The 24424-nt window shown below is 52.6% G+C and overlaps 1 protein-coding gene across 1 annotated transcript; it reads right to left on the bottom strand.

Moving 5' to 3' along the window:
- Nucleotides 1-613: 613 nt before the first annotated feature.
- Nucleotides 614-23713, bottom strand: LOC136001050 (olfactory receptor 14A16-like). The gene is made up of 3 exons (XM_065655097.1): nucleotides 23642-23713; nucleotides 9256-9313; nucleotides 614-1572 (listed from the first exon to the last, which is right to left on the bottom strand). Exons 1-3 carry the CDS (start codon nucleotides 23711-23713, stop codon nucleotides 614-616), a joined length of 1089 nt encoding a protein of 362 aa, XP_065511169.1.
- Between the last annotated feature and the right edge of the window lie 711 nt (nucleotides 23714-24424).

Here is a 24424-nt window from a genome sequence, read left to right as displayed (position 1 = left end):
CTGAGCTGGGGAATGCAGAAATACGTTTCTGTGGGTCATTTATTCCCCTGTTGAAGCACAGAGCACTGGGAGCAGGCTGTGGTGCCAGAAAACCACAGCGAGACAGTCCAAGGCAGATCACTGAAGGTCCTTCACCATCTCCAGGAACACTGGGCACCCACAGATGAACACTCAAAGCAGCACCATGACGTAACATGTTGCCTCGTGTCCTCCCCTGAGCCCATGAAAAACCCAAGCACAGCAGCATGGCCTTGTGGGGGAAATGTATTCAGGCTGACCACAGCTTTGGAAGAAAAGCCCAAGCTCCAAATACTGAAACTGAGGAAATCCCCTTTTATGGGGTATTTCAAAACGATGGTCCCAATTTCAGAGATACAGTGATTTCAAAATGGGTCCATCCTTTTGAAGCACCCTGTATTACAGAGATGTGACACAGGACACCAGCTGTACCAGGGTCCCAGAAACAGGTAGACAGGCCTCTGAGTCATGGCTCTGCAGAAGTGCCATGGGTGAGGAAATTCCTTGACAAACATGGTTATCACAGATAAAATGCTCAATGCCCAGGAGGTTCCTGAGATGAGCTGGAAGTCACTTCTGAAGAGACATGGGTAACTTATTGCTGATGACAGAAAAATGATTGAATCAGCGTCTTCAGTGCCACTTTCAGCTCCTGGTTCCTCATGCTGTAGATGAGGGGGTTCACTGCTGGAGGCACCACTGAGTACAGAACAGACACCACCAGGTCCAGGCTTGGGGAGGAGATGGAAGGGGACTTCAGGTGGGCAATCATAACAGTGCTGACAAACAGGGAGACCACAGCCAGGTGAGGGAGGCACGTGGCAAAGGCTTTGCGCCGTCCCTGCTCGGAGGGGATCCTCAGCACGGCCCTCAAGATCTGCACATAGGACAGCACGATGAACACAAAACATGCAAATCCTAGACAGACACTAACCCAAATAAGCCCAGCTTCCCTGAAGTAGGTGTGTGAGCAGGAGAGCTTGAGGATCTGGGGGATTTCACAGAAGAACTGGTCCAGGGCATTGCCCTTGCACAGTGGCAGTGAAAATGTATTGGCCGTGTGCAGCAGAGCATAGAGAAACCCAGTGGCCCAGGCAGCTGCTGCCATGTGGACACAAGCTCTGCTGCCCAGGAGGGTCCCGTAGTGCAGGGGTTTGCAGATGGCAACGTAGCGGTCGTAGGACATGACCGTGAGAAGAAAATACTCTGCACCAAACAAGAAAAATACACAGAAGACCTGGGCAGCACATCCTGCAAAGGAAATGACCCTGGTATCCCACAGAGAGTTGGCCATGGATTTGGGGACAGTGGTGGAGATGGAGCCCAGGTCGAGGAGGGCGAGGTTGAGCAGGAAGAAGTACATGGGGGTGTGGAGGTGCTGGTCACAGGCTATGGTGGTGATGATGAGGCCGTTGCCCAGGAGGGCAGCCAGGTACATGCCCAGGAAGAGCCAGAAGTGCAAGAGCTGCAGCTCCCGTGTGTCTGCGAACGCCAGGAGGAGGAACTGCGTGATGGAGCTGCTGTTGGACATTTGCTGCCTGTGGGCATGAGGACCTGCGCAAGGAGGTAAAGACAGTGACGGTTTAGATAAGAAAAACCAAAACCGTTTCCCACAGACCCTCTCACAAAGAGACCCTTTTCTTTTTCCAGGAGAACATCCTGGCTGGAGCCCTCGTCGGTGCTTGATGAGTGTGCAATGAAGAGCAGGGTCTCTGCCCAGGGGCTCTTGAGGAGTCAGCCTGACCCTGTGTGATGGGGTGGGGCAGGGGCCAGTCCTGGGGTTCAGCTTTGTCAGATGGAACCGCTCCTGCTGCAGAAGGGACTGTCAGCATCTGTACCCCCAGACCTGAGAAACTGAGTTTGATTTTGAGAGGTTTGGCGTTTCTATAGCTCCTTCTCCCCTCCTACCCCGGGGAGTGTTCTTGGGTTTCAGAAACCCTCAGCATTTCTGCTGCACTCAGGGAGAGCAGAGCGAGTCCTGCGAGACCAGAGGATGCCTGTGGGTCAGTGCAGAGTGAGGGCAGCTGCTCTGTCCCTCTGTCTTGCTCCAGCTGCCCTGGGCTGGCACCTTTCTGAGATGGAGGCTGATCACACTGCCGTGTTACCCTGAAAAGCCACTGGGCACTGCTGAGAGCAGAGGCACCCACCTCAGACCATGACATGTCTCACCCTCTCCACATTTAGCCCGGAAACCGCTCATCTCACAAACCCAACAGCATTTTCTCTGTCACAGCAGCTCCGCATTTCTCCGTGGGGCTTTCAGATAACACAAGGATGCTGTAGGACAGGTTTGCATCCTGGAGGGTAGTTCAGAGCTTCTAAGGAAACCCCCAGGAGATATCCAAGTGTCCTAATGATGGCATTTGATTAAAGGAGACTCAGCTCATTCCCCAGCCGCACAGACTGCATTGCCCACAGCCCCACAGGGCAGAGCAAAGCTGGGACACGTGTTCCCATGGACACAGCTGCAGGAAAGGACCCACAAGATCAGGCTGTGACTCTGCAGCTGAAACTCCCATCCCCAGAGAGCCTGACAGCAAGAACCAGATCACACCAACAGTGACCCAGAGCAGTGGAGCAAGAAGGAAACTGCGGTGAGGGTGGGTGTGAGAGAGGCCAGGGCAGAGGCAGCCGGGCACTCCGACAGCATCACCCTTCCCCAGCTGTGCAGCCACCTCCCACACACCAGCATTGCCGGGCAGCTGCTCTCAGCCCCTGTGCTCTGCAGAGGGAACTGGAGCTCTGGCTGCACAGGAGCTGCTTCATGCCTTGGAGCCCCCGGCCCTGAGGGCAGAGGCTTTGCTGGGTGGGAGAGGAGGCGAGGGGGCTGCTCACAGGAGGGATCTGCACTGCAGGAGTCATACGGAGTTTTCTGTGTTCTCTCTCTGATAACAATTCTGAGTTTAGTTTCCTCTCATTTCTGATCATTTCCCTGCTGCCTGGAGATTCTCCTCCTGGGAGGTGTTTCCCTGCCCATGTCTCTTCCCTGTCAGTGCTCACAGACCATCCCACCCTCTGTGCCCTCACCCTGGCCCTACAGATCCTGCCTGTTCACAGGGCACTGCCTGGGGGCATCTTCCTGTTTGCAGACTGGGGAAAAGGACAGGTCGGAGTAAGACTGACGGGTATAGCCAATGTGATGCTGGTGCTGTGCACAGGCAGAGCAGCAGCTGAAGGGATGTTATGAGGCTTCTGGCAGATGTACTGATGACTCTGAGTTGCAGTTCAGGAGTCTCAGTGACTTGTTTAAGCATGAGAGCTCATCTTCATTTTTTTCCTTTCCTGCACCCCCCAACCCTCGGGATAGGAAACTGAAAAGGCAGGCTCAGGAAAGCTCCCTATCTGTCTGGTAATCCTTGCATTGATCTTCTGCTTGAGGCATCCACCTGGAAAAATCCTGGGGGTGATCAAGAGCTGTGTCCAGCACTGACCCACACAGCACCCCCTCAACAGCAAAAGCACCTTTCCTGCCTTGATACGGGTCACTTCTTCCCCCCACAGCTTCTCCCCACAGCACCGTGGGGATGTCCTCGGGAGGCTGAGCGCTGACCCTGGCAGGCGGCAGAGTCCCTGCCCCGGCACAGCCCTGGGGTGCAGGGACCCTGCTCTGCAGGACAGCTCTGGGCAACTCTGGCTGCTCACCCACCTTCACGCAGCTGCAACTGATTCAGGAGAAAGGAGCTGTCTTGTCCTGGGTCTCTGATGGTGTAGAATGAATCTCTCCCTAGGAGGAGCCCATATTCCTTCACAACTAAGAAAAGGACAGTGCCATCCTGCCAGATCTTATCTGCTGCATGACGTGCCAGCTTCAGGAGATCCCTCCAGGAACTGCAGCTTCATTCCCCTGTAGCCAGAGATTTGCTATGTCAAGGACAGTGAAGATTCCTCCTTTGAATTCTCAGCATCCTCCCACCTCAGACTGCGTTTCCCCTCTCTGCCTGGCTCCTCTCCCCTCGGTGCTGCAGGCAGAGCCCTCAGCCCTGCTGCGCTTTGCAGAGGAGCTGCTCCTGGGCAGAGCTGTCTCTCTGCAGCGCTGCCGCTTGCCATGAGCTCCCTGTGTCCCAGGAGCCCAGCCCAGCTCAGCAGCACAGGAGCAGCCCAAGGCGCTTTAATGACCTGTCTGGTGGGTTTGGTGCTGAGTCCATGAACCTCAGTCTCTGAGACGCAGTAGAAGAAACCTCTCAAGAAGTCCAAGTCAGAATCACACTGCAAAGTTTCTTGTAATGTTAATGGGTCCCACTGAGGAACACTACTGATGAACTGACCCCAGGGTCTGGATAGAGAAGAAAACTGGAGGTTGAGATGACAGGTCAGGACAAGCAAGGTGAAGGTCTCTCTGATGCTGAATAAACCTGGATGTGTTTCATTAATCAAAGGGCCAAGCCCTGACCCCCAGCCCTGGGAAGGCAGATCCTGTCCCTCCCACGTTGCCCAGGGCTGTTCCTGGGACAGTGTGATGTGGGGCTGTGCAAGGCCAAGGGCAGGACTATGGTCCCACACCTCCCAGGTTCCTGGCTGGGGACAAGGAGGCCATGAGGCCCCTGTGCTGTAAGGACAAGGTGTCTCCTCACAGGCATCAGAGCTGGAGACAACAGCCACAGCCAAGGGGAGAAGGAGCTCATGTCTGTTGGGGGCTTTCAGCCTCTTTACGTCCCTTGATCATCTCCACGACAGCGTGTCCTATGCTGTGGCATCCCCTGCACCTCTTTCCCTGCAGGCTGGACACATCCCCCCTGCTGCCCACCTTGCTCTTGTCTGAGCATCTTCCTTCCTTTGCTGATCTCTCTCCATCCTCCCCAGCTGTTCCTTGAAGCACAAAGCCTTGGGCTGATGCAGACTCCCTCTGGGTGACCTGCTCCACCATAGCACTGCCCTTCCACTCACATTCCTTGCTGCTCATGTCCAGCCTGGACCTCCCCAGCTGCACTGTGTGCCATTATTTCTTTCTCATGCTCTTTCCCACTATGAAGAAAACCTCCACCATCTCTGAAACCACCCTTCCAGCACTCTCAGGCTACTCCTACACTGCTGCAGCCTCCCCAGCGCTGCTGGGCCAGAGCAGCCCAGGTCCCTCAGCATCCCAGACCACGTGCACAAGGTCCTGACCCCTGCCTTGGCAGAGCCCTGCACTCTCCAGTTCCTCCCTGCTTCTCCAAACTGGGAGCCGCACACTGGCACACACCCGTGTGTGTGGGGTCACACCAGTGCTGAACCGAATGGGATGAGAACTCCAGGTGTCTGGGTGCCCACGCTCCTCCTCATGCAGCCCCGTGTGCAGCTGCCGTGTTCATGGTGAGCGTGCAGCACGGGCTTGTGTGGCGGCCCTTGTAGTGCCCAGGCCCTTCTCCTCAGGGTCCCTGCTCAGCGTGTCAGGTCCTGCTCTGTCCTGATGGATGGGGTTATTCTCCTGACCCGATACAGGACTGGCCGCTTCTGATTTTAAAACTCCAGAGATTCCTGATGGTGGAACCCCAAAGTTTCTCCAGGTCTGGACTCTCCCTGGACTGCTGCAGCCACGGTCCCTCCAATTCCAGCGAGGGCAGGGTCTACTTGCCCAGGGAGCCCCCGGTGCCCCCTAAAGAAAAGGGGCTTCAGCCCCCAGGACTCTCCTGAGCCCAGGAAGACACCACTAAAATGGCAGCAGTAGCAGGGTTCCATCCAGAGTTTATTCAAGCAAAAAGAAATAATTTCCAATTTCCCTAGCACAGGCTTTCAGTGCTGCTTTCTCCTCCTTATGCTGGTGCCTCTCCCTGACTGCTGTGCCCCACTTTTGGTGGCACCAGATTGTTGGGGACTGGTCATGTACCCCCACAGCCCCAGGGCTTTGTCATTGGTGCCCTCACTCACAAGGGAAAACCCATCTTGTCACTCCCCACATAAAGGAGCTCCATACATCCCAGCAACTTCTTCACTCTGAGGGAATCCCACTGCTGATCCTTCCAGCCCGTCTCTCCTGAAAAGCCTGTACCCAGCCAGTGCAGCACCCCAAGCTGTGTGACTTGTCCCACCACGCCTGGCGGTGACTCCATGGGTGTCAAACAGCACAGGCTGCAGCTTGTCCTGGCTGTGCCCTTGGCTGAGGGCATCAGTGCACAGTTGGGCTGTGGCACCTCAGCTGTAGCACCCGGCCAAGCTCTGAGAGGCTTAGGGAAATCTGGTTGGTCTCAAGAATCCAGGTCCCCATGTGTGCAAAGGTTTGACTTCAGAGCAGAGCAATGTCACAGTGGTGGGCAGATGGAAAGTTAGGGCTGAAACTGGGCAACAGGAGAGTGAGCAAGCCCTGCTGTCCCCAAGGCCAGAGAGAAACAGGGCTGGCAATGACAGACCTGGAAGGAAACGTGTGTTTTGTCAGTGGCGTCTCTGCTGCCCCTGAGGTACTTGGGCAGACGTGTCACTGATCTCTAGGAATGACAAGGTGCTGCTGACAGGCCCAATGTGACAATGGTTTGTCTGTTCCTTGATTGTGTTATCAAGGGGGTGAGAACTGGTTTGTGAAAAGAAAAAAAGGAGATTTGGCAGTGTTGCTATATGCATGGACACCGCGGTGTGAAGCGCTTCCTATTCATGGGCTGCCCTACATCTACTGGATAGAGAAGGGACAGATCTTGCGATGCTTCAGAGGTGGGAATGAGTTTCTTGCACAAAGGCACCGAATCTGTCTGCAGTGCTGTCTGGGGTGTCTGTCCCACACTCGCTGTGGATGGGGATGGCTGCCCTGGACAGGACCATCGCTGTCCCTGCCCAATGCATGTAGGGGTGTGTGAGAGCCTTGGCACCTCACGTAACACTGCAGGTGTGTAACTGGCATTAAAGGGAATAACTGCCCTGAATTTGATTTGTCAATAGAATTATAGAAAAATTTCAGCTGGAAGAGACCCTCAGGATCATCGAGTCTAATCACAACCTAACCTAACTCTAGCACTAAACCATGTCCCTAAGAAACCCAATTAAATGTCTTCTAAACACCTCCAGGAATGGTGACTCCAGCACTTCCCTGGGCAGCCTCTTCCACTGCTTCACAACTTTTTCCACGAAGAAATGCCTCCTAATATCCAGTTTGAACCTTCCCTGGCACAACTAGAGAACATTTCCTCTCGTCCTATCACTTGCTGCTTGGGAGAAGAGACCAACACCCACCACGCTACAACCTCCTGTCAGGTAGTTGTAGAGACCGATAAGGTCTCCCCTCAGTCTCTTTTTTTCCAGGCTAAAAGGCCTCATGTCCCTCAGCTGCTCCTCATAAGACTTGTGATCCAGGCCTGTCACGGTCCATTCGGTGATGGACTCGTGATGCTTCATTTACCTTGATCTTGAAGCGCAAAATTAAGGCAATCAAAATGCCAAGGGGTTGTAATTCAATCATCAATGTTTGTTTATTTATTTTGCCTGTAAAGCGGGACGTGATAGAGAGAGTGGAGAAAAAGGAAAGGTAAGAAAGGGGGAAAAAAAAGGGTTGGCTACCACTACAAGATCCAAAGGCGTCCCTATGGTCTCAGGTGCCATGAGAAGAGTCCTGCCGGTTCTCCGTTGTGATCCGTGATCCTTTAGTGGGGAGAGCTCAACGATGTCCTGTCGGGAATCGTCTTTCATGCTTCTTCACCCCGCTTCGCTCCCATGGATTGAGGCCAATCTCTGCCTTTGTTTCGCAATCCAGGCTGAACTGCGCAGGCCCGAAGAGTCCCCGCTTCGCTTGCCAGAACCCGTCTGTGCCTGCATCGCCTCGGTTCAGGGGTCTCTTACTGGTCCATTGGGTGACCTCAAGACCTTTGGAGAGCCTCTGCGCATGCTCTTCTTTGTTGGCCTTAGTAGCAGGGAGGGGGTGGGGGCAAGTTTGGCTGAGGCAGCAGGTGAAAATCCATCTTCTGCACAGCAGCTGTAGTCCCCAGGTGGGAGAGACCTGTAGAACACAATTCCTTTTAGGAGGTGGGGGCAAGTCTGGCTGCGGCAGCAGGTGGAATCCGTACAGCAGCCATTGTTACCTGTAGCCCCCGGGTCAGAGAGACCTGTATAACACAACTTGTTTCGTCAGGCCTCTCTCCAAGTCATTTTCCAATTCTTTCTATCAGGACATCTGTTCTCCAAGTCCCTGATGGCGATGTTCATGGACAAGTAGACACCGTCCAACTAGATGCCCCCTGCTGGGCCCTCCGCCCACTCACACGTCTTGTTGGGTGACACCAACTTCCTGGTGGCCCCAAAATGGATCCAGATGAACTTCCCTGGGAGAACAGCAGTGGCCACTGCCCCTGGCAGGCCCCGCCCACAGACCCCACCCACAGGCCCCACCCCCTCCACTCACCAATCAGGAGGAGTTCGTGGGAGATGTTAGGGTCTTGTGTTTTCCATCCTCCAGATGAGGCTGGATGAAGTTGGGAAGATGTTTGGGGGTCTCAGTTGGGGTTCAACATCCTCCAAGTGGGACAAAGTTGGGGAGATCTTGGAGTCTTGGAGTTCAACGTTGTCAGCGTGAGGTGGGACAACATTGGAGGAGATGGTTCATGTCTTGGGTTCTCCATCCTCCCAGGGGAAGAGGGATGAAGTTGGGGAGATGTTTGTGGGTGTTGGTTGGGGTTCAACATCCTCCGGGTGGGACAACACTGAGGGAGATGTTGGGGGTCTTGGAGTTCTCCACCGGCTAGATGAGGAGAGATGAAGTTGGGGGAGATGGTTGGGTCTTGGGTACTCCATCCCTCAGGTGGGACAACACTGCGGGAGATGTTTTGGAGTCCTGGGTTCTCCACATTCCAGATGAGGTAGGACAAAATTGGCAAAGATGTTTGGAGTCTTGGTTGGGGTTCAACATCCTCCAGGTGAAGAAGGCATGAAGTTGGGGAGGTGTTTGGGGTCTTGGGGTTCAATATCCTCCAGATGGGACAAAATTGGGTGAGATGTTGGGGTTCAACATCCTCTGGATGACGTGGGACAACACTGCGGGAGATGTTTGGTGTCTTGGGGTTCTCCACCCTCTAGATGAGGTGGGACAAAGTTGGAGAGGTGTTTGGGGTCTTGGGTTCACTATTCCCCAGATGGGACAACATTGGAGGAGATGTTTGGTCTCAGCTGGAGTTCAACCTCCTCCAGGTGAGGTGGGGTGAAGTTGGGGGAGATGTTTGGTCTGGGGGTCCAACATCCTCTAGATGAGGTGCGGTGAATTTAGGGAGATGGTTGGGGTTCAACATCCCCAGGTGAGCAGGGGGTAAGTTTGGGGAGAAGTTTTGAGGTCTTGGAGTTCCATACTCTCCACATAAGGTGGGACGAAGTTGGGGGAGATGTTGAGGTCTTGGTTCTGGTTGGCCTAAGGGGTCCAGACATGGGACATCGGGGCCTGGGTGGCACAATGGAGCTGGAGATGGGACATTATAAGACTTGGTGTCCCCAATGTATCCAGGAATAGGACATCCTGAGTCTTAATGGCTTCACAGGGTCCAGGGATGTGACATCTTGGCCTGGGTGGCCCAAAGTGTCCGGGGATGGGACATTCTAGGTCTTGTTGGCCTAAGGGGTCCAGGGATGGACATCCTGCTCTGTGTAGCCCAGGGGATACAGGGATGGGAAATTTTGGCTCTTGATGGCCCAAGGGGGCTGGAGATGGGACAATTTGAGTCCAGGGATGAGATACCCTGGGTCTGGGTGGCCCAGGTGGTCCAGGGATGGGACATCCTGATCTTGGTAGTCAAAGGGGTCCAGAGATGGGACATCCTGGGTCTTGTGGCCTCACAGTGTCCAGGGATGGGACATCCTGGCCTGGGTGGTCCATGGGTTGGGGCATTTAACATCTTGATGGCTCAAGGTGGCTGCAAATGGGACATCTTGAGTCCAGAGAAGGGAAGTCCTTGGTCTTATTGTCCCCAAAGTGTCCAAGGATGGGACATCTTGGGTCTTGGTGGTCTAAGGGGTCCCGGTTTAGAACATTTTCGGTATTGATGGCCCAAAGTGTTCAGATATGGGACATTTTATGTCCTGGTGGCCTAAGGGTTTCAGGGATGGCACATCTTGCGCTGAGTGGCCCAAGGTATCCAGGGATGGGAAATTTTGGCTCTTGATGGCCCAAGGGCGCTGGAGATGGGACATTTTGGGTCCAGAGATGGCACAACCTTGGTCTTGGTGGAGCAAGGGGGCTGGAGATTGGACATTCTGCATCTTGGTGGCCCAAAGTGTCCAGCGATGGGAGATCTTCAGTGCAAGGATAGGACATCTTGGCCTGGGAGCTCCAGGGGTCCAAGGGGTGGGACATCCTGGGTCTTGGTGGCCCAGAGAGTCCAGGGATGGGACATCTTTGCTCCAGGAATGGGACATCTTGGTCTCAGTGGCCCAAGGGGTCCAGTGATGCGACATCTTGGTCTTGGTGGACCAAGATGCCTGGAGATGGGACATTTTGGGTCTTGGTGGCTTAAAAGTTCCAGAGATGGGACATCCTGCACCTTGGTGGCCCAAAGTGTCCAGGGATGGGACATTTTGTGTTCAGAGATGGGACATCTTGGATCTAGGGATGGGACATCTTGGTCTCAGTGGCCCAAAGTTTCCAGTGATGGGACATCGGAGCTCTGAGATGGGTCATTTTGGTTCACAGTTGTCCAAGGAGTCCAAAGATGGGACATCTTGGTCTTGGTTTCCCAAGGTGGCTGAACATGGGACATCCTGGTCTTGGTAGCCGAAGGGGTCTGGAGATACGACATCCTGGGTCTTGGTGGCCTCACAGTGTCCAGGGATGGGACATCTATGCCTGGGTGTCCCAAAGTGTCCAGGGATGGGACATTTTAGGTCTTGGTGGCCAAATGTGTCCAGGGGTGGGACATCTGGGGTCTGGGATTGGACATTTTATATCTTGGTGGCCTAAGGGGTCCAGAAAAGGGACATCCTGGGTCTTGGTGGTTCAAAGTGTCCAGGGAATTGACATCTTGGCCTGGGTGGTCCATAGATTGGGGCATTTTAGGTATTGGTGGCTCAAAGGGGCTGGAGATGGGACATATTGTGTCCAGAGATGGGACATCCTTGGTCTTGTTGGCCCAAAGTGTCCAGGGATGAGACATCTTGGTCTCTTTGGCCTAAGGGGTCCAGGGATGGGACCTCTTTGCTCTGGTTGGCCCAAATGTCCAGGGATGGGACATCTGGGATCTTGGATGAGACACCCTTGCTCTCTGTGGCCCAAGGGGTCCAGGGATGGGACATTTTAGGTCTTGATCACCCAATGTCTCCAGGGATGGTACATTCAGGGTCTGGGATTGGACATTTTATGTCTTTGTGGCCAAAGTTGTCCAGAGATGGGAAATCTTGGCCTGGGTGGCCCAAGGGGGCTGGAGATGGGACATCTTAGGACTTGGTGTCCCCAAAGGGTCTAGGGATGAGACATCCAGGGTCTTGGTGTCCTCACAGTGTTCAGGGATGGGACACCTTGGCCTGGGTGCTCCAAGGGGTCCAAAGGTTGGGACATTTAAGGTCTTGGTGGCCCAAGATGGCTGCAGATGAGACATCTTGGGTCCTGAGATGGAACAACCTGGGTCTTGGTGGCCCAACGTGTCCAGGGATGGGACATCTTGGCCTGGGTGTTCCAAGGATGGGACATTTTGGGTCTGATTGGCCCAAAGTGTCCAGGGATGGGACATCTGGAGCCTGGGATGGCACATCCTAGGTTTTGGTGGCTCAGTGGGTCCAGGAAAGGAACATTTTAGGTCTTTTGGTGGCCTAAGGGGTCCAAAGATGGGACATCTTGGCCTGGCTGGCTCAAGGGGGCTGGAGATGGGACATCTTAGGACTTGGTGTCCCCAAAGCGTGCAGGGATGGGACATCCCGGGTCTTCGTGGCCTCACAGTGTCCAGGGATGGGACATCTTGGCCTGGGTGGTCCAACGGGTGCAAGGGTTGGGACATTTTAGGTCTTGGTGGCCCAAGATGGCGGCAAATGGGACATTTTTAGTCCAGGGATGAGACATCCTGGGTCTTGGTGGCCCAAAGTGTCCAGGAATGAGACATTTTAGGTCTTGGTAGCCCGAGGGGCCCAAGCATAGGATATTTTAGGTCTTGGTCACCAAATGTGTCCAGACATGGGACATCCTCTGTCTTGGTGACCTCACAGTTTTCAGGGATGAGACATCTTGGTCTTGGTCACCTAAAGGATCCAAGGATGGGGCATTTTGGCACCTGATGGCCTCACAGAGTCCACGCATGGGACATCTTGTTGGCCTAAGGGGTCCAGGGATTGGACATCAGGGGTCTGGTTGGCCCAAGAGGGCTGGAGACGGGACATCTTGGGTCCAGAGATGGGACATCTTGGTCTTAGTGTTCCAAAGTGTCCAGAGATGAGGCATCTTCATCTTGGTGGCCCAAAGTGTCCAGAGATGGGACATTTTAGTTCTTCGTGGCCTAAGGGATCCAGAGATGGGACATCCTGGGTCTTGGTGGCCCAAAGTTTCCAGGGATGGGACATCTTGGCCTGGGTAGCCCAAGGGGGCTGGGGATGGGACGTCTTGGGTCTAGGGATGGGACGTCTTGGGTCTAGGGATGGGACATCCTGCATCTTGGTGGCCCAAAGTCTCCAGGCATGAGACATCTTTGATCCAGGGATGTGATATTTTAGGTCTTGGTGGCCCAAAGTGTCCAGGAATGGGACATCTTGATCTTGGTGGCCCAAGGTGGCTGGAGATGGGACATCTTAGGACTTGGTGTCCCCAGAGTTTCCAAGGATGGGTCATCCTGGGTCTTGGTGGCTTCATGGGGTCCAGAGATGAGATACCTGGGCCTGGGTGGCCTAAAGTGTCTAGAGATGGGACATCTTGGATCCAGGGATGGGACATTTTAGGTCTTGGTCCCAGAGTCTCCATGGATGGGATATCCGGTGTCTGGCATGGGACATTCTGGCTCTCGGTGACCCAAGCGGTCCAGGGATGTGACATTTTAGGTCTTGGTGACCTAATGGGTCCAGGGACAGGAAATTTTACCCTGAGTGGCCCAAGGTGTCCAGGGATGGGAGATTTTGGCTCTTAGTGGCCTCACAGTTTCCAGGGATGGGACATAGCAGCAACGAGAGCGGCTCCGGTAGCAGTGCCGGCCATGGCAGCGTGTCTGGCTGCCACCACGTCTCCTCTTTCACCAGGACCGGGCCACAGTGGGGTGGCCACGTCCCTGTCCTGCCAGAGGATGCAGCTCTGCTGCCCCTGCCCCGCTTTTAAAGGGGTGCCTGGGTGGGGCCCTTTGTGACATCACCAGTGACATCACAATGCCCCACTGTGGCAGTTGCATATCCCCCTGAGATCCAGAGGCTTCAATAGGGCAGTCGATGGCTCCTTCGCACCTTTTGTGCCCCACTGTGCCTGCCCCCACGTACACACCAGGGTGGTACCAAGGTGCTGACAGTCACATCCTCCCCTGCCCCGGGCAGGGTGACTTCACCTCCACCAGCTGAGGGGGCAGGAGGGGTGGGACCCTCAGTCAATTGACAGGGTCCTCAGCAAAGGAGGTGCCCAGAGAGACCGAGAAGCTTCTGGACTATGTTGTAATATCCACAGCCTGTCACGTCCTGCCCTCAGGTATGAGTGCGGAATGGAGGGAATGGAGGTTCTAGTTTTCCTGTTTCTGGGAGAGACTTTCATGCTCAGTGGAGGAGGGAGCTGAAGGTATAACGGGTAGGACTTCTTTCATGCTCTGTGAATGTTCTTTTGGATTATGCCACCTTGATACCAGTTTACTCAGGTTATCAAGGGGTAAGTACGCCTTCCATTATATCTCCGGGAACTCCCTTTTTAATTCCCAAAACCCACCATTGTTGTTGGATCTTAGGTTGTTCCCCCTTTCCTCTTCTAATATGCGGATGCTTCTTTCTTGGAGCACTGGTAGCAGCAGCAGTACCCGTAGAAAGGGGCACATTCTTGCCTTCAACATGACAGATTCCTCTCGACCTTTCTTCTAGGATTTTTACAGGGCCATATTTCCTATTATATAATGTATCAATTCTTGTGCTACTTCCCCCCACGTCCACACCTTTTTAGTATTTGGTTGGTTGGGGGAAGTCGGGGCAGGGGTGAACAGTGAATCAATGCTAGTGTCAGGTCCATCCTTCTGGCTCCCGCTTCTGGTACCCTGGCTTCTGATCAAACCTTCCAATCTTTCTACTGGGCTCATCAATGCGATTGTCCTTTGAAGGTTTAAGTGACTCTGGGAGTCCCCTTATCATGGGAGTCATCATGTCAGGACTCACTGCCAGCATCATTGAGGATTCACATTTGGGAATCAATTTTCTTTCATGTATCATTTGCAAGCAGGCTGCTTTGTGTACACTTCCTAGCAATAGATCAGGTGTGCCAGTGATGGCCAGGGACTCTCCCCTGTCTAAAGGGTTTAGCCCTCCAGCCCAATAAGCAGCTCGCTGGGTTAGGGACCACGGGGCACGTCTGTCACCAGTTGTTAAGAAAACTTCATGCCCCCAGTAACCATGAGCTTCCTGTTCACTTAACTAAATTTGGTCTCCCCCAGTTAGGGATATGCGCCACATGTGCTCCGTTTCAGATTCTTTAGGGAGGCGCCCATACTCTCTCTTTAGCTTGGCCAGCTCGGTGGCAGTGTAAGGTGTTTGCTTAGTTGTAATGTGAGGGTCAGTATCCTCTTCATTTGCATAAAAATATTCTGTTTTCACTAAGGGTCTCACGTGTGGGTATTCCTCATCACGTTTTCTCATCTCCTCCAATTCTTTCTGAGGGTAAATTTCATTTATTTCTCAGATACTTTTCTCCTCTAGATGCCGCTCCCTCAGCACTCTTGTGCTTTTTAAACATTCCTCCTTTAGAGTAGCTTTTAATGAGCGGTTTTCTTCCCTCTCTTTTTCGAATCGTTGTGAAGAATTTTCTAATTGTTCTAAATTGGAGATCGTTTTTTGCAAAATCTGCACCAGATTTTCAAGGGATTCTATAATTTTGCTTTCATTACTACGTTGCCTGAGGTGATCTTCAATCGCTGCTACTAGGCTGGCCTAGGACAGCACAGACCATAGCTTTGTTCTTATCTGATCTGAACTTAGACTTAGTCTGTAGAGAAATCACTCGGTCCACTACATGTCGGAGTGGATCCTTAGGATGAGCCTCGTTGGACGGAAAGAGTTGGCCAGAATAACGACAGCATCCCAATGTGGGTTAAATCGTTCTCCTTTATTCAACATAACAACAAAGACTATATAGAACTTTTTCCCTGAGCACGCTCTAAAGAAACGGTAATGATTGGCTACAATGCGCTGATCACGCGTCCCATCCCCATTTGCTATTGGTGATCAGCCACTGTCCACGCGCCGTGACGTTCCATGTCTCTGCTGGTAGAGGACGGCAAGTGGCAGCCTAAACCTAAACCGCGGCCATGTGGAGCCCTGGATTGCTTACCACACATACATGTTATGTCTCCTAACAAGTTATCCACAACTACACTCTGTAAGTTAGCCCAATTATCACAAGCCCAGTCCTCTCTGGGTATGGAGGGTCGAGCCCCGTACTTTGCTAAAAGTGTGTAGAATGAGTCTCGATCTTTCCCTAACCAAAAATCTTGATTATCAACCTTTTCAGTCATTCTTACTATGAAGGGACCAAATCCACGTCGGGAAGGCACAAGTTAGTTATACAAAAGCACAGCAACTGCTGTGTCACCCTTCTCTTTCCCGAGTGGTTGGAGGGGACAAAAATCTGCTACGGGAAGGCTCAACTTAGTTACGCAAACACACAGGATTGCCCCTTCACTCTCCCTAGCGGACAATTCTCATCAACATGAGAACAACACCCATTTTTGCACTTTGAGATCCCAGAGACAGAGCCCTCAACTCAAGTTTGGAGTGCTCAACACCAAGGCATGTGTGGTGTGCAAAAAAACTGAATCGCCCCCCTTACTTTCTGGACACCTCTCACCTTATCGGGTGTAGGGCCAGGTGTGGCTGGAGCGAAACTTTCTTCCCCTATTACAGACCACACAGCACCTGCACTCCTCTGTATTCTCAGAATCCTGTCGTGACACCAATTTAATGTCACGGTCCATTCAATGATGGACTCGTGATGGTTCATTTACCTTGATCTCGAAGCGCAAAATTAAGGCGACCAAAATGCCAAGGGGTTACAATTCAGTCAAACAGTGTTAACTTTATTATTTTGCCCGTAAAGCGGCACGTGATAGAGAAAGTGGAGAAAAGGGAAAGAGAAAAAAAAGGGGGAAAGAGGATTAGCTACCACCGCGACTCCACAGGCGTCCCTATGGTCTCAGGTCCCAAAAGCAGCATCCTGCCAGTCCTCCGTCATGATCCATGATCCTTTGGTGGGGACATCTCAATGATGTCCAGTTGGGAATCATCTTTTACGCTTCTTCACCCCTCCTCTCTCCCGTTGATTGAGGCCAATCACCGCCTTTGTTTCGCAATCCAGGCTGAACTGCGCAGGCCCGAAGAGTCCCCACTTCGCTTGCCAGAACCCGTCTGCGCCTGCGTCACCTCGGTTCAGGGGTCTCTTACTGGTCCGCTGGGTGACCTCAAGACCTTCGTCAAGCCTCTGCACATGCTCTGCTTCGCTGGCCTTAGTAGCAGGGAGGAGGTGGGGGCAAGTTTGGCTGAGGCAGCAGGTGAAATCATCTTCTGGACAGCAGCTATTGTTACCTGTAGCCCCAGGTCAGAGAGACCTGTACAACACAGTTCTTTTCCTCAGGACTCTCTCCAAGTCCTTGTACAGTTCTTTCTATCAGGGCATCTGTTCTCCAAGTCCCTGATGGTGATGTTCAGGCAAATACTGTTCTTCGAACCAACTCTTATAGGAGGCCATGGAGAACACGCAGCCAGGCTCTTCACCATGGTGTGTGGTAGAAGAACAGAAGAGAATGGGTGGAAGGTGAGAGAGGTTCAGCCCGGACATAAGGAAAAGCTTTTTCCCCTTGAGCTCAGCCAAGTGCTGTCTCAGGTCACCCAGAGAGGCTGCACAGTCTCTGTCCTTGCAGGTTTTCAATCTCTGATTGCATCAAGGCTTGAACACCTTGGTCTGACCCAGTTTGTGACAGGTTGGACTGCAGACTCCTGAGGTCCCTTCAACCTCACTTCCCATATGATCCCATTGTGATGTTGGGCTCTGTTTCTAACTGGGCAGAGCAGACGATTATGGGCCATGAGTCCACCTGTGCTGGAGGTGACCATCTAAACCAACATCTCAACCAGTGAACCAGTCAACAGCTCAGTGTGACTCGCTCTGGGCAAAGTGTGAGGAGTCCTGGGCAGGGAAGGTTTAGAGGGCATGGGGTGCTATGCAAGACACAAAATGATCTTGGCTTAATGCCTGCAGGCCCATCAGATGTCAGTTAATGTCAATGAAAATTAAAATAAGAAGAACTGAAGACAAAGATCCAAAGCAAAGGAAGGTGTCAACATACTTGTCTTTATTTTTCTTTTTTTCTTTGGGAGGGTTTATTTTCTTTGAAAAGCAAAGAGTTTTCCAGACCTGGGAATGGATTTAGGACACAAATGTCTTCAGCTCCAGGGACACAGACACCTGGTGCCAGTGTAGATGCCCCGGGAACCCCTGCCCAGGCTCCCCCTGCATCGCAAGGTGCTCTGGTCTCCCCCAGGTCCTCTGTGATAGAGGCCAATCCCAGGCCAGCACCTCAGGTGCACTGGGGCCCCTCAAATGGCCCTGGCTGTTTATGGTGAGACAACTGATGACTGATGTCTGCCTGGAAAGGTGCACTTTGTTGTTGTTGTTGTTTTGTGGTTTGGTTTGGGGTTTTGTTTTTGTTTTTTATTTGTTTTGTTTGCTTGTTTCTGGGCTTTTTTGTTGGCTTATTTTTAACATATTAAAACAAAAATCCAAAACAAACAAAAAAAACCCCCACCAGAAACACAAAAAAATGTTAAAAAGTGAATTACTGGGAAGTGTACGAAAACAAATATTGGTCTTCCCTTGTACTTCTATTACCAACACTCTATTATTTCAACACCCTCGTCATTCAGGAGTTTCCACCTCTCCTGATTAAATGCTCATGTCAAAGGACAACTTTCCAGCAGACTGTCTGGACGTTTGCCCTTCCCAGTGCTCTCAGGTTTCCTCCTCCGCTTGCTGTTTGGTCATTCAGTTGCCTCTCAACTCTCTGGTTTCTGCTTTGAGCTTCAGGGAGTTACAAACTTGCCTCATTCTTCAGAAGTCTAATTAACATGGTAGTTAACGTGTTAATTGTCTTTATATATATCCTTTCCTATCTCTCTATCTAAAACAGTTCTTGTGTGGATGTCCCGTGTGGATGGTGGACCTCATTAGACCCAGCTTACACACACAGTTGAGGAAAGTGGTTTAGTGTTTATGAAATTGTGTAGTGTTTACACAGGAGAGCAGGTGGGAGCTGGTGTGCAGGAGCTGCAGCATCCACCTGCAGAGCTCAGTGCAGAAGTCTGATGTGAGGAAAAGTGATGGCAGTCCCAGGTGGCCAAGGAGGGAACGGGCAGACTGGGGGTGGGGGGTGAGCAGCAAGGGTGTCCATACAGTGTCCAGCCTCAAGGGACTGTTCTCCTGCCTGTCCAGATGGCTTCAGGAGACCCTCTGGATCAATGTCCATTGCAGAATGCTGCTGTCACTTCTTCTACACACTGAAAAATGACAGAAAATACCCTTGAAAGAAAAAACCCTCCTTTATGAAATCTTCTTTGAAATCTTCATCAGTAAGTGTCCCATTGAAACCTCTCCAGTTAGTTCTACAAGTCTTGAAGATTGGAAGAAAATTAGGAAAGAAACATGGCTTGTTAGGGCTTTCTGTGTTTTAATGAGCCCCTTGGCGTATTTGGTGCTGAGTCCATGAACCTCAGATACCAAGGACAGACTGAAGAATCTCTTCAAGAAGCCCAAGTCAGAAGCAAAGCCCAAAGTTCCTTGAAGCATTAATGGGCCCCACTGAGGGCTGTTACTGACAAAGCCTCCCCAGGGACTCGTTAGAGCAGACAATTGGAGGCAGTGATTGCATCAGGCAAAGGCAAAGTGCAGCAGCTCTGATGCTGAGAAAACCCTTGATTTGTTTGATGAAGGAGAATGGCCAAGCCTTGAGCCCCTGCCCCTAGGAAGGGAGATCCTGCCACTCACATGTGTGTCTCAGGGCTCTTCCTGGGGATGTGGGGATGATGCCCAGTGCAGGACAATGGTGTGACACTCCCTGGGGGGTGCAAGGAGGCAATGGGGTGCCATGGCCATGACAACCATGTGTCTCCTCTTGGGCCTCGCTATCAGGGACATCGGCCATAGCCAAGGGGACAAAGACCTTGGGTCTTTCAGGGACATCCAGCCTTGCCAGCGCCCTTGGCCATCTCCACCACGATCCATCCTACACTGTCCCAGGCCTGTGGCTGTTTCCTCACAGGCTGCAGACACCCCATGCGCTTCCCCAGCTTGTTCTCACCCCGGTGTGTCCCCACCTGTGCTGCTGAACAGCTGATCCCAGCAAGAGAGAGCAAAAGGGCAACAGGCAGAAAGACCCAAAGGCCAACTGCAAAATGGCAGAACGGCAAAAGGCCGAACTAACATCGAACTCCTGACAGAATGAAACTTCTGAATGGAACTAACCAAACCAGCTGGAAAACCCAAAGTAACGGATGTAACAAGCCCTAAAAGCCAGCTCCAGCTTTAGACTGAGCATGACGCTAATCATAGGGAATATTTCATTGATCAGCCTGCATGTCAACCCAGGTGCTGTCCTGTCTGTGTCCCCTCCTGCCAATTTGCATCTGCAGCTGGATGGCCAAAGAAGTCCTTGGTTTCCCTGACAACAGCCAAGATATCAGTGAGTTCTGACATTCCTTTCATACCAAATGGGAAACACTGTAAAGCTGCTAAAAGAAAAAATTAAATCTATCCCAGGGAAGAAACAGTGTTATTATTCTCATAGCAAATCTAAACAAAAGACTGTAGTAGCTATGAAGGAGAGAGATTCAAAATGCATGAAGAAAATTAACTCAATTTCAGTAAAAACAGCATGTTTCCTCAGCTTCCACTTCACCAGGCTAAAGAAGTTTGGGTCTCTCAACATCTCCACACATGACCCAGACTCTCTCTGGCCACACGACAGCTCCTCCCCGTTCCTCCAGAATGGGGAACCTCCCACTGGGACACCCCGCTCCAGATGTGACCACACCAGTGCGGAGTCAAGATGGACAATAACTGCCCTTGGCTGGGTGGCCACGCTCCTCCCAGTGCAGCCCAACGTGCTCATGGGCATATTCCTGTTTAGCACCACTGAGAACTGACTGAACATCCAGGCTCAGAGGGTTGTGACCAGCGGCACAAAGCCCAGCAGGAGGTACCATGAGGAGCACTGAAGGACACCATGTCCCTACCCAACATCTCCTCCCCACAGGTGTCTCTTGGGTCCCTGGAACCACCTCAGTGACAAGGGGGAGAGCACTGCCTGTATGGGGTGGAGGAGATGGGGTCTGGAATGAGGGTCCTGGGGCAGTTTCTCCTGGTTGTTCGTGCAGCAACAAGCTGGGCTGGATATCTGGAGAGAGGAACTCTTCCTAAGGGCCTCCAATGGGCTTGGGGATGGCCTACAGTTTCCTGCATGCTGCCTTTTCTGGTGGAGATCACAGAGGCTGCTGGCCCTTTAGAGGACCCAGGACAGGCCTTGTCCTTCCCCTGGTCACAGCTGGACCCCAGTTCTCTAGCTCGGCCCCAGCTCAGGAGCCTTGTCTAGGGGTGACTTTTGGGGTAAGGTTGACAAGAGGGGTGCAAAAGTTTGTCTTAAGGACATGTGATGAGCACCAGGACTGAAGGACAAGAGCAAAATGATGTGGCTTCTGGGCGAATACTTTCTTCGGTGCAAGTCCTGACACAGGGTCCCAGACTTGCTTTCCATGCCACCCTTCACGAGGGATGATGCACTAAGAGATGGCAAGTGGGGGACACCAATCCTTCTCCAGCTACTTCCCGGGCCTGGTGAAGCACCAGGACAGCAAGGACTTCTGGCCCTGCACCCTGAACTCTGGGTATTATCTTGGGGCAGCTGAACACCAGCGTTTTTCTCTCCAAGGCAATTTCCAGCCCCAGTCAGCTCCTGTCTGATCTCCCCCCATCCCTCCTCTGATCTGGTCTGGTGCTCCTGGCCCCTTCCCTGTGCTCCCCACAGGGCCCCAACCTGGCACTGATGCTCTACAGAGCAGGTTGGCTGCAGGACCATGGGGTGACTCCACACTGGTTGTGCTGCTCAGTGAGGGACACAGATGCAACTGCATGGGCTGCACTGTCACTGAGCTCTTTCCCGGGGGTCTAAAGCTCTGGAATGGGTTCAGAGCATTTCTTGGGACTCATTGGGTTTTCTGCTCATTTCGGTTCAGCAATCCCTTCCTTGTCCTTCAGGTGCCTGGAGACTGGTGCAGGAAGATGCGGCCTATCCCGTTCCCAGGGATGGAGGTAGGCTGACCAGCCTGTAATTATTCAAATTCTCCTTCTTGAAGATGGGTTTTACATCTTCCTTTCCCAAGGACCTCAGAACTTCTCTGATTCTGCTGTCACTTTTGAAAGCACAATCCAGAATCATGGGCAAGGGTGATGTAGCAGACAGGAGCACTTGCAATGAGCCTGTCCCAGCAGCTGAGATGAATCTCTCTGGGCCACTGAGGTTTGTTCCTGGAGTCACACACAGAAATGCCAGGGTTCCATCAGACATCCGTGTCTGAGCTGATCTCAGGACTGCTTATGCACCCAGGGATGTTCAGAGACAGAGTCTGTCCCTTTTACACACAGAGGCAGGAGTCACAGTGTCCCTCTGGCCTCCTGTTGCCACTCCCAAAGGGACGGGAGACACCTCAGCCCTGTGGTGTGTCACCCTGCTCTGCACTCATCTGAGATGTCCCACGTCATGAGGAATGGACACAGGGACCTCAGTTCAAGGAAGAAGTTCGCAGTGCTGCATTCAGGTGATTTCCCATGGCGTGTTCCTCCCAACATCAAGTGACCTCAAGACCTTGTCTGTGCCACAGACCTTAATGGAAAAACAAGGAATATTTGATGGTGTTTGTGATCACTCGCGTGCATGTCACCTCACGTACATGATGTGTGTGCCTACATCTCATCTGTACAAAGCCAACATGGACTGGTGAACAACTCATTCAGTGTCCCACCAAGGAGGGAAGAGCAACCCCTGTGAGCTGGGGAGAGAGGCCAGGGCTGGAAAGGAAGGTTGTGAGGGGCCAGTCCATGATGATTGTCCTGAGACTTCTTCTCAAGGGGTGTCCAGTGCACAGGGGCACAGCCCAGCCCCTGCTCTGCTGGTCCTGCAGGTCTCTGGCAGGAGGCCTGGCTGTGAGAGGACACTGCTGAGTGCCCAGCCCTGCACACACACACTGTGCAGCTGTGCCCTGGTGTTTTGATCTTCAGGCCACATTCTCAGAAGGTTCTTGAGAAAAAGTTTGAATGAAGACCTAAGCCTTTCACCTTTCTTTCTGGAAAGGCCGTTCTGAGGCCAGCTCTGCCCCACAAGTGCCCATTGCCTGTCCCTGCCTGCGCTCACAGGACTGACACACAGCAGGACGGTGACCAGGCTGCCAGAGCACTCAGGCCTTGCACCAACACAAGGGATGAGAAGGAGAGTGTGGGAGTGGAACGAGAACAGCTCTGGAAGGCCAAGCGCTGCAGCTCCCTGGCAGTGCTGCCAGGGTGGACTCTTTTCCCCTCCTCTCACCCACACAGGAATTTTCCCTGAACATCCAAAAAGGCCTTGGAGGAAGGATATAGTGAAAAACAAGTTACTACAGGAATGTTTATTTTGTTTAAGAGAAAAGGAGAGCACGGCTCCTCATTTACACAGCCAGTGGTTATAAAAGAAAAGCAGAGAGAGAATTAGAAAGGGCATGACAACATTAAAACAATAAAAAACCAAGCAGTAACAGAAAATCCAGATGACAGGCTGGTCCTGCAATTAGCTACATTGAAACTCTTATGTAGAAGCAGATGGGCAGTTTATTGCTTCAGAAAACACTAAGATATGAGTTTCCACAGGGCATCCTTGAGCTCCTGGTTCCTCATGCTGTAGATGAGGGGGTTCACTGCTGGAGGCACCACCGAGTACAGAACAGACACCACCAGGTCCAGGGATGGAGAGGAGATGGAGGGGGGCTTCAGGTAGAAAAATATGGCAGTGCTGAGGAACAGGAAGACCACGGCCAGGTGAGGGAGGCACGTGGCAAAGGCTTTGTGCCGTCCCTGCTCAGAGGGGATCCTCAGCACAGCCCTCAAGATCTGCACATAGGACAGCACGATGAACACAAAACACCCAAATACTACTAAGACACTAACCACAGAAAGCCAAACTTCCCTGAGGTAGGCATCTGAGCAGGAGAGCTTGAGGATCTGGGGGATTTCACAGAAGAACTGGTCCAGGGCATTGCCCTTTCAGAGCGGCAGTGAAAATGTATTGGCCGTGTGCAGCAGAGCATTAAGAAACTCAGTGGCCCAGGCAGCTGCTGCCATGTGGACACAAGCTCTGCTGCCCAGGAGGGTCCCGTAGTGCAGGGGTTTGCAGATGGCAACGTAGCGGTCGTAGGACATGACGGTGAGAAGAGAATACGCTGCACCAAACAAGAAACATACAAAGAAGACCTGGGCAGCACATCCTGCAAAGGAAATGACCCTGGTATCCCACAGTGAGTTCACCATGGATTTGGGGACAGTGATGGAGATGGAGCCCAGGTCGAGGAGGGCGAGGTTGAGCAGGAAGAAGTACATGGGGGTGTGGAGGTGCTGGTCACAGTCTATGGTGGTGATGATGAGGCCGTTGCCCAGGAGGGCAGCCAGGTAGATGCCCAGGAAGAGCCAGAAGTGCAAGAGCTGCAGCTCCCGTGTGTCTGTGAACGCCAGGAGGAGGAACTGGGTGATGGAGCTGCTGTTGCACATTTGCTGCCTGTGGGCATGAGGACCTGTGCAAGGAGGAAAAAACAGTGACGGTTTAGATGAGACTTCTCTGGGAAAAACCAAAGCCATTTCCCACAGACCCTCCCACAAAGAGACCCTTTTCTTTTTCCAGGAGAACGTCCTGGCTGGAGCCCTCGTCGGTGCTTGATGAGTGTGCAATGAAGAGCAGGGTCTCTGCCCAGGGGCTCTTGAGGAGTCAGCCTGACCCTATGTGATGGCTGGGGCCGGGGCCAGTCCTGGAGTTCAGCTTTGTCACATGGAACCGCTCCTGCTGCAGAAGGGACTGTCAGCATCTGTACCCGCAGGGCTGAGAAACTGAGTTTGAGAAGTTTGGCGTTTCTACACCTACTTCTGCCCTCCAACCCTGAAGAGTGTTGTGGGTGTCAGAAACCCTCAGCATTTCTGCTGCACTCAGGGAGAACAGAGCGAGTCCTGCGAGACCACAGGCTGCCTGTGAGTCAGTGCAGAGTGAGGGCAGCTGCTCTGTCCCTCTGTCTTGCTCCAGCTGCCCTGGGCTGGCACCTT

The sequence above is a fragment of the Caloenas nicobarica genome, chromosome 37 (genome assembly GCF_036013445.1).
Source record: "Caloenas nicobarica isolate bCalNic1 chromosome 37, bCalNic1.hap1, whole genome shotgun sequence".
Taxonomy (NCBI): Eukaryota; Metazoa; Chordata; class Aves; order Columbiformes; family Columbidae; genus Caloenas; species Caloenas nicobarica.
Note: the sequence above shows the minus strand (reverse complement) of the source record. Positions and strands in the feature narration are given on the sequence as shown.

Excerpts from the sequence above, each read along its gene's own strand:
- LOC136001050 (XM_065655097.1), bottom strand. The coding sequence starts at position 23,713 with ATGTACTTCTTCCTGCTCAACCTCGCCCTCCTCGACCTGGGCTCCATC. Across the intron at positions 9,314-23,641 it reads TCACTGTCCCCAAATCCATG|GCCAACCAGAACCAAGACCT; the intron begins GTGAACTCACTG and ends TGGACCCCTTAG. Across the intron at positions 1,573-9,255 it reads CGTCCCACCTTATGTGGAGA|GTCCTCATGCCCACAGGCAG; the intron begins GTATGGAACTCC and ends CTCCTTGCGCAG.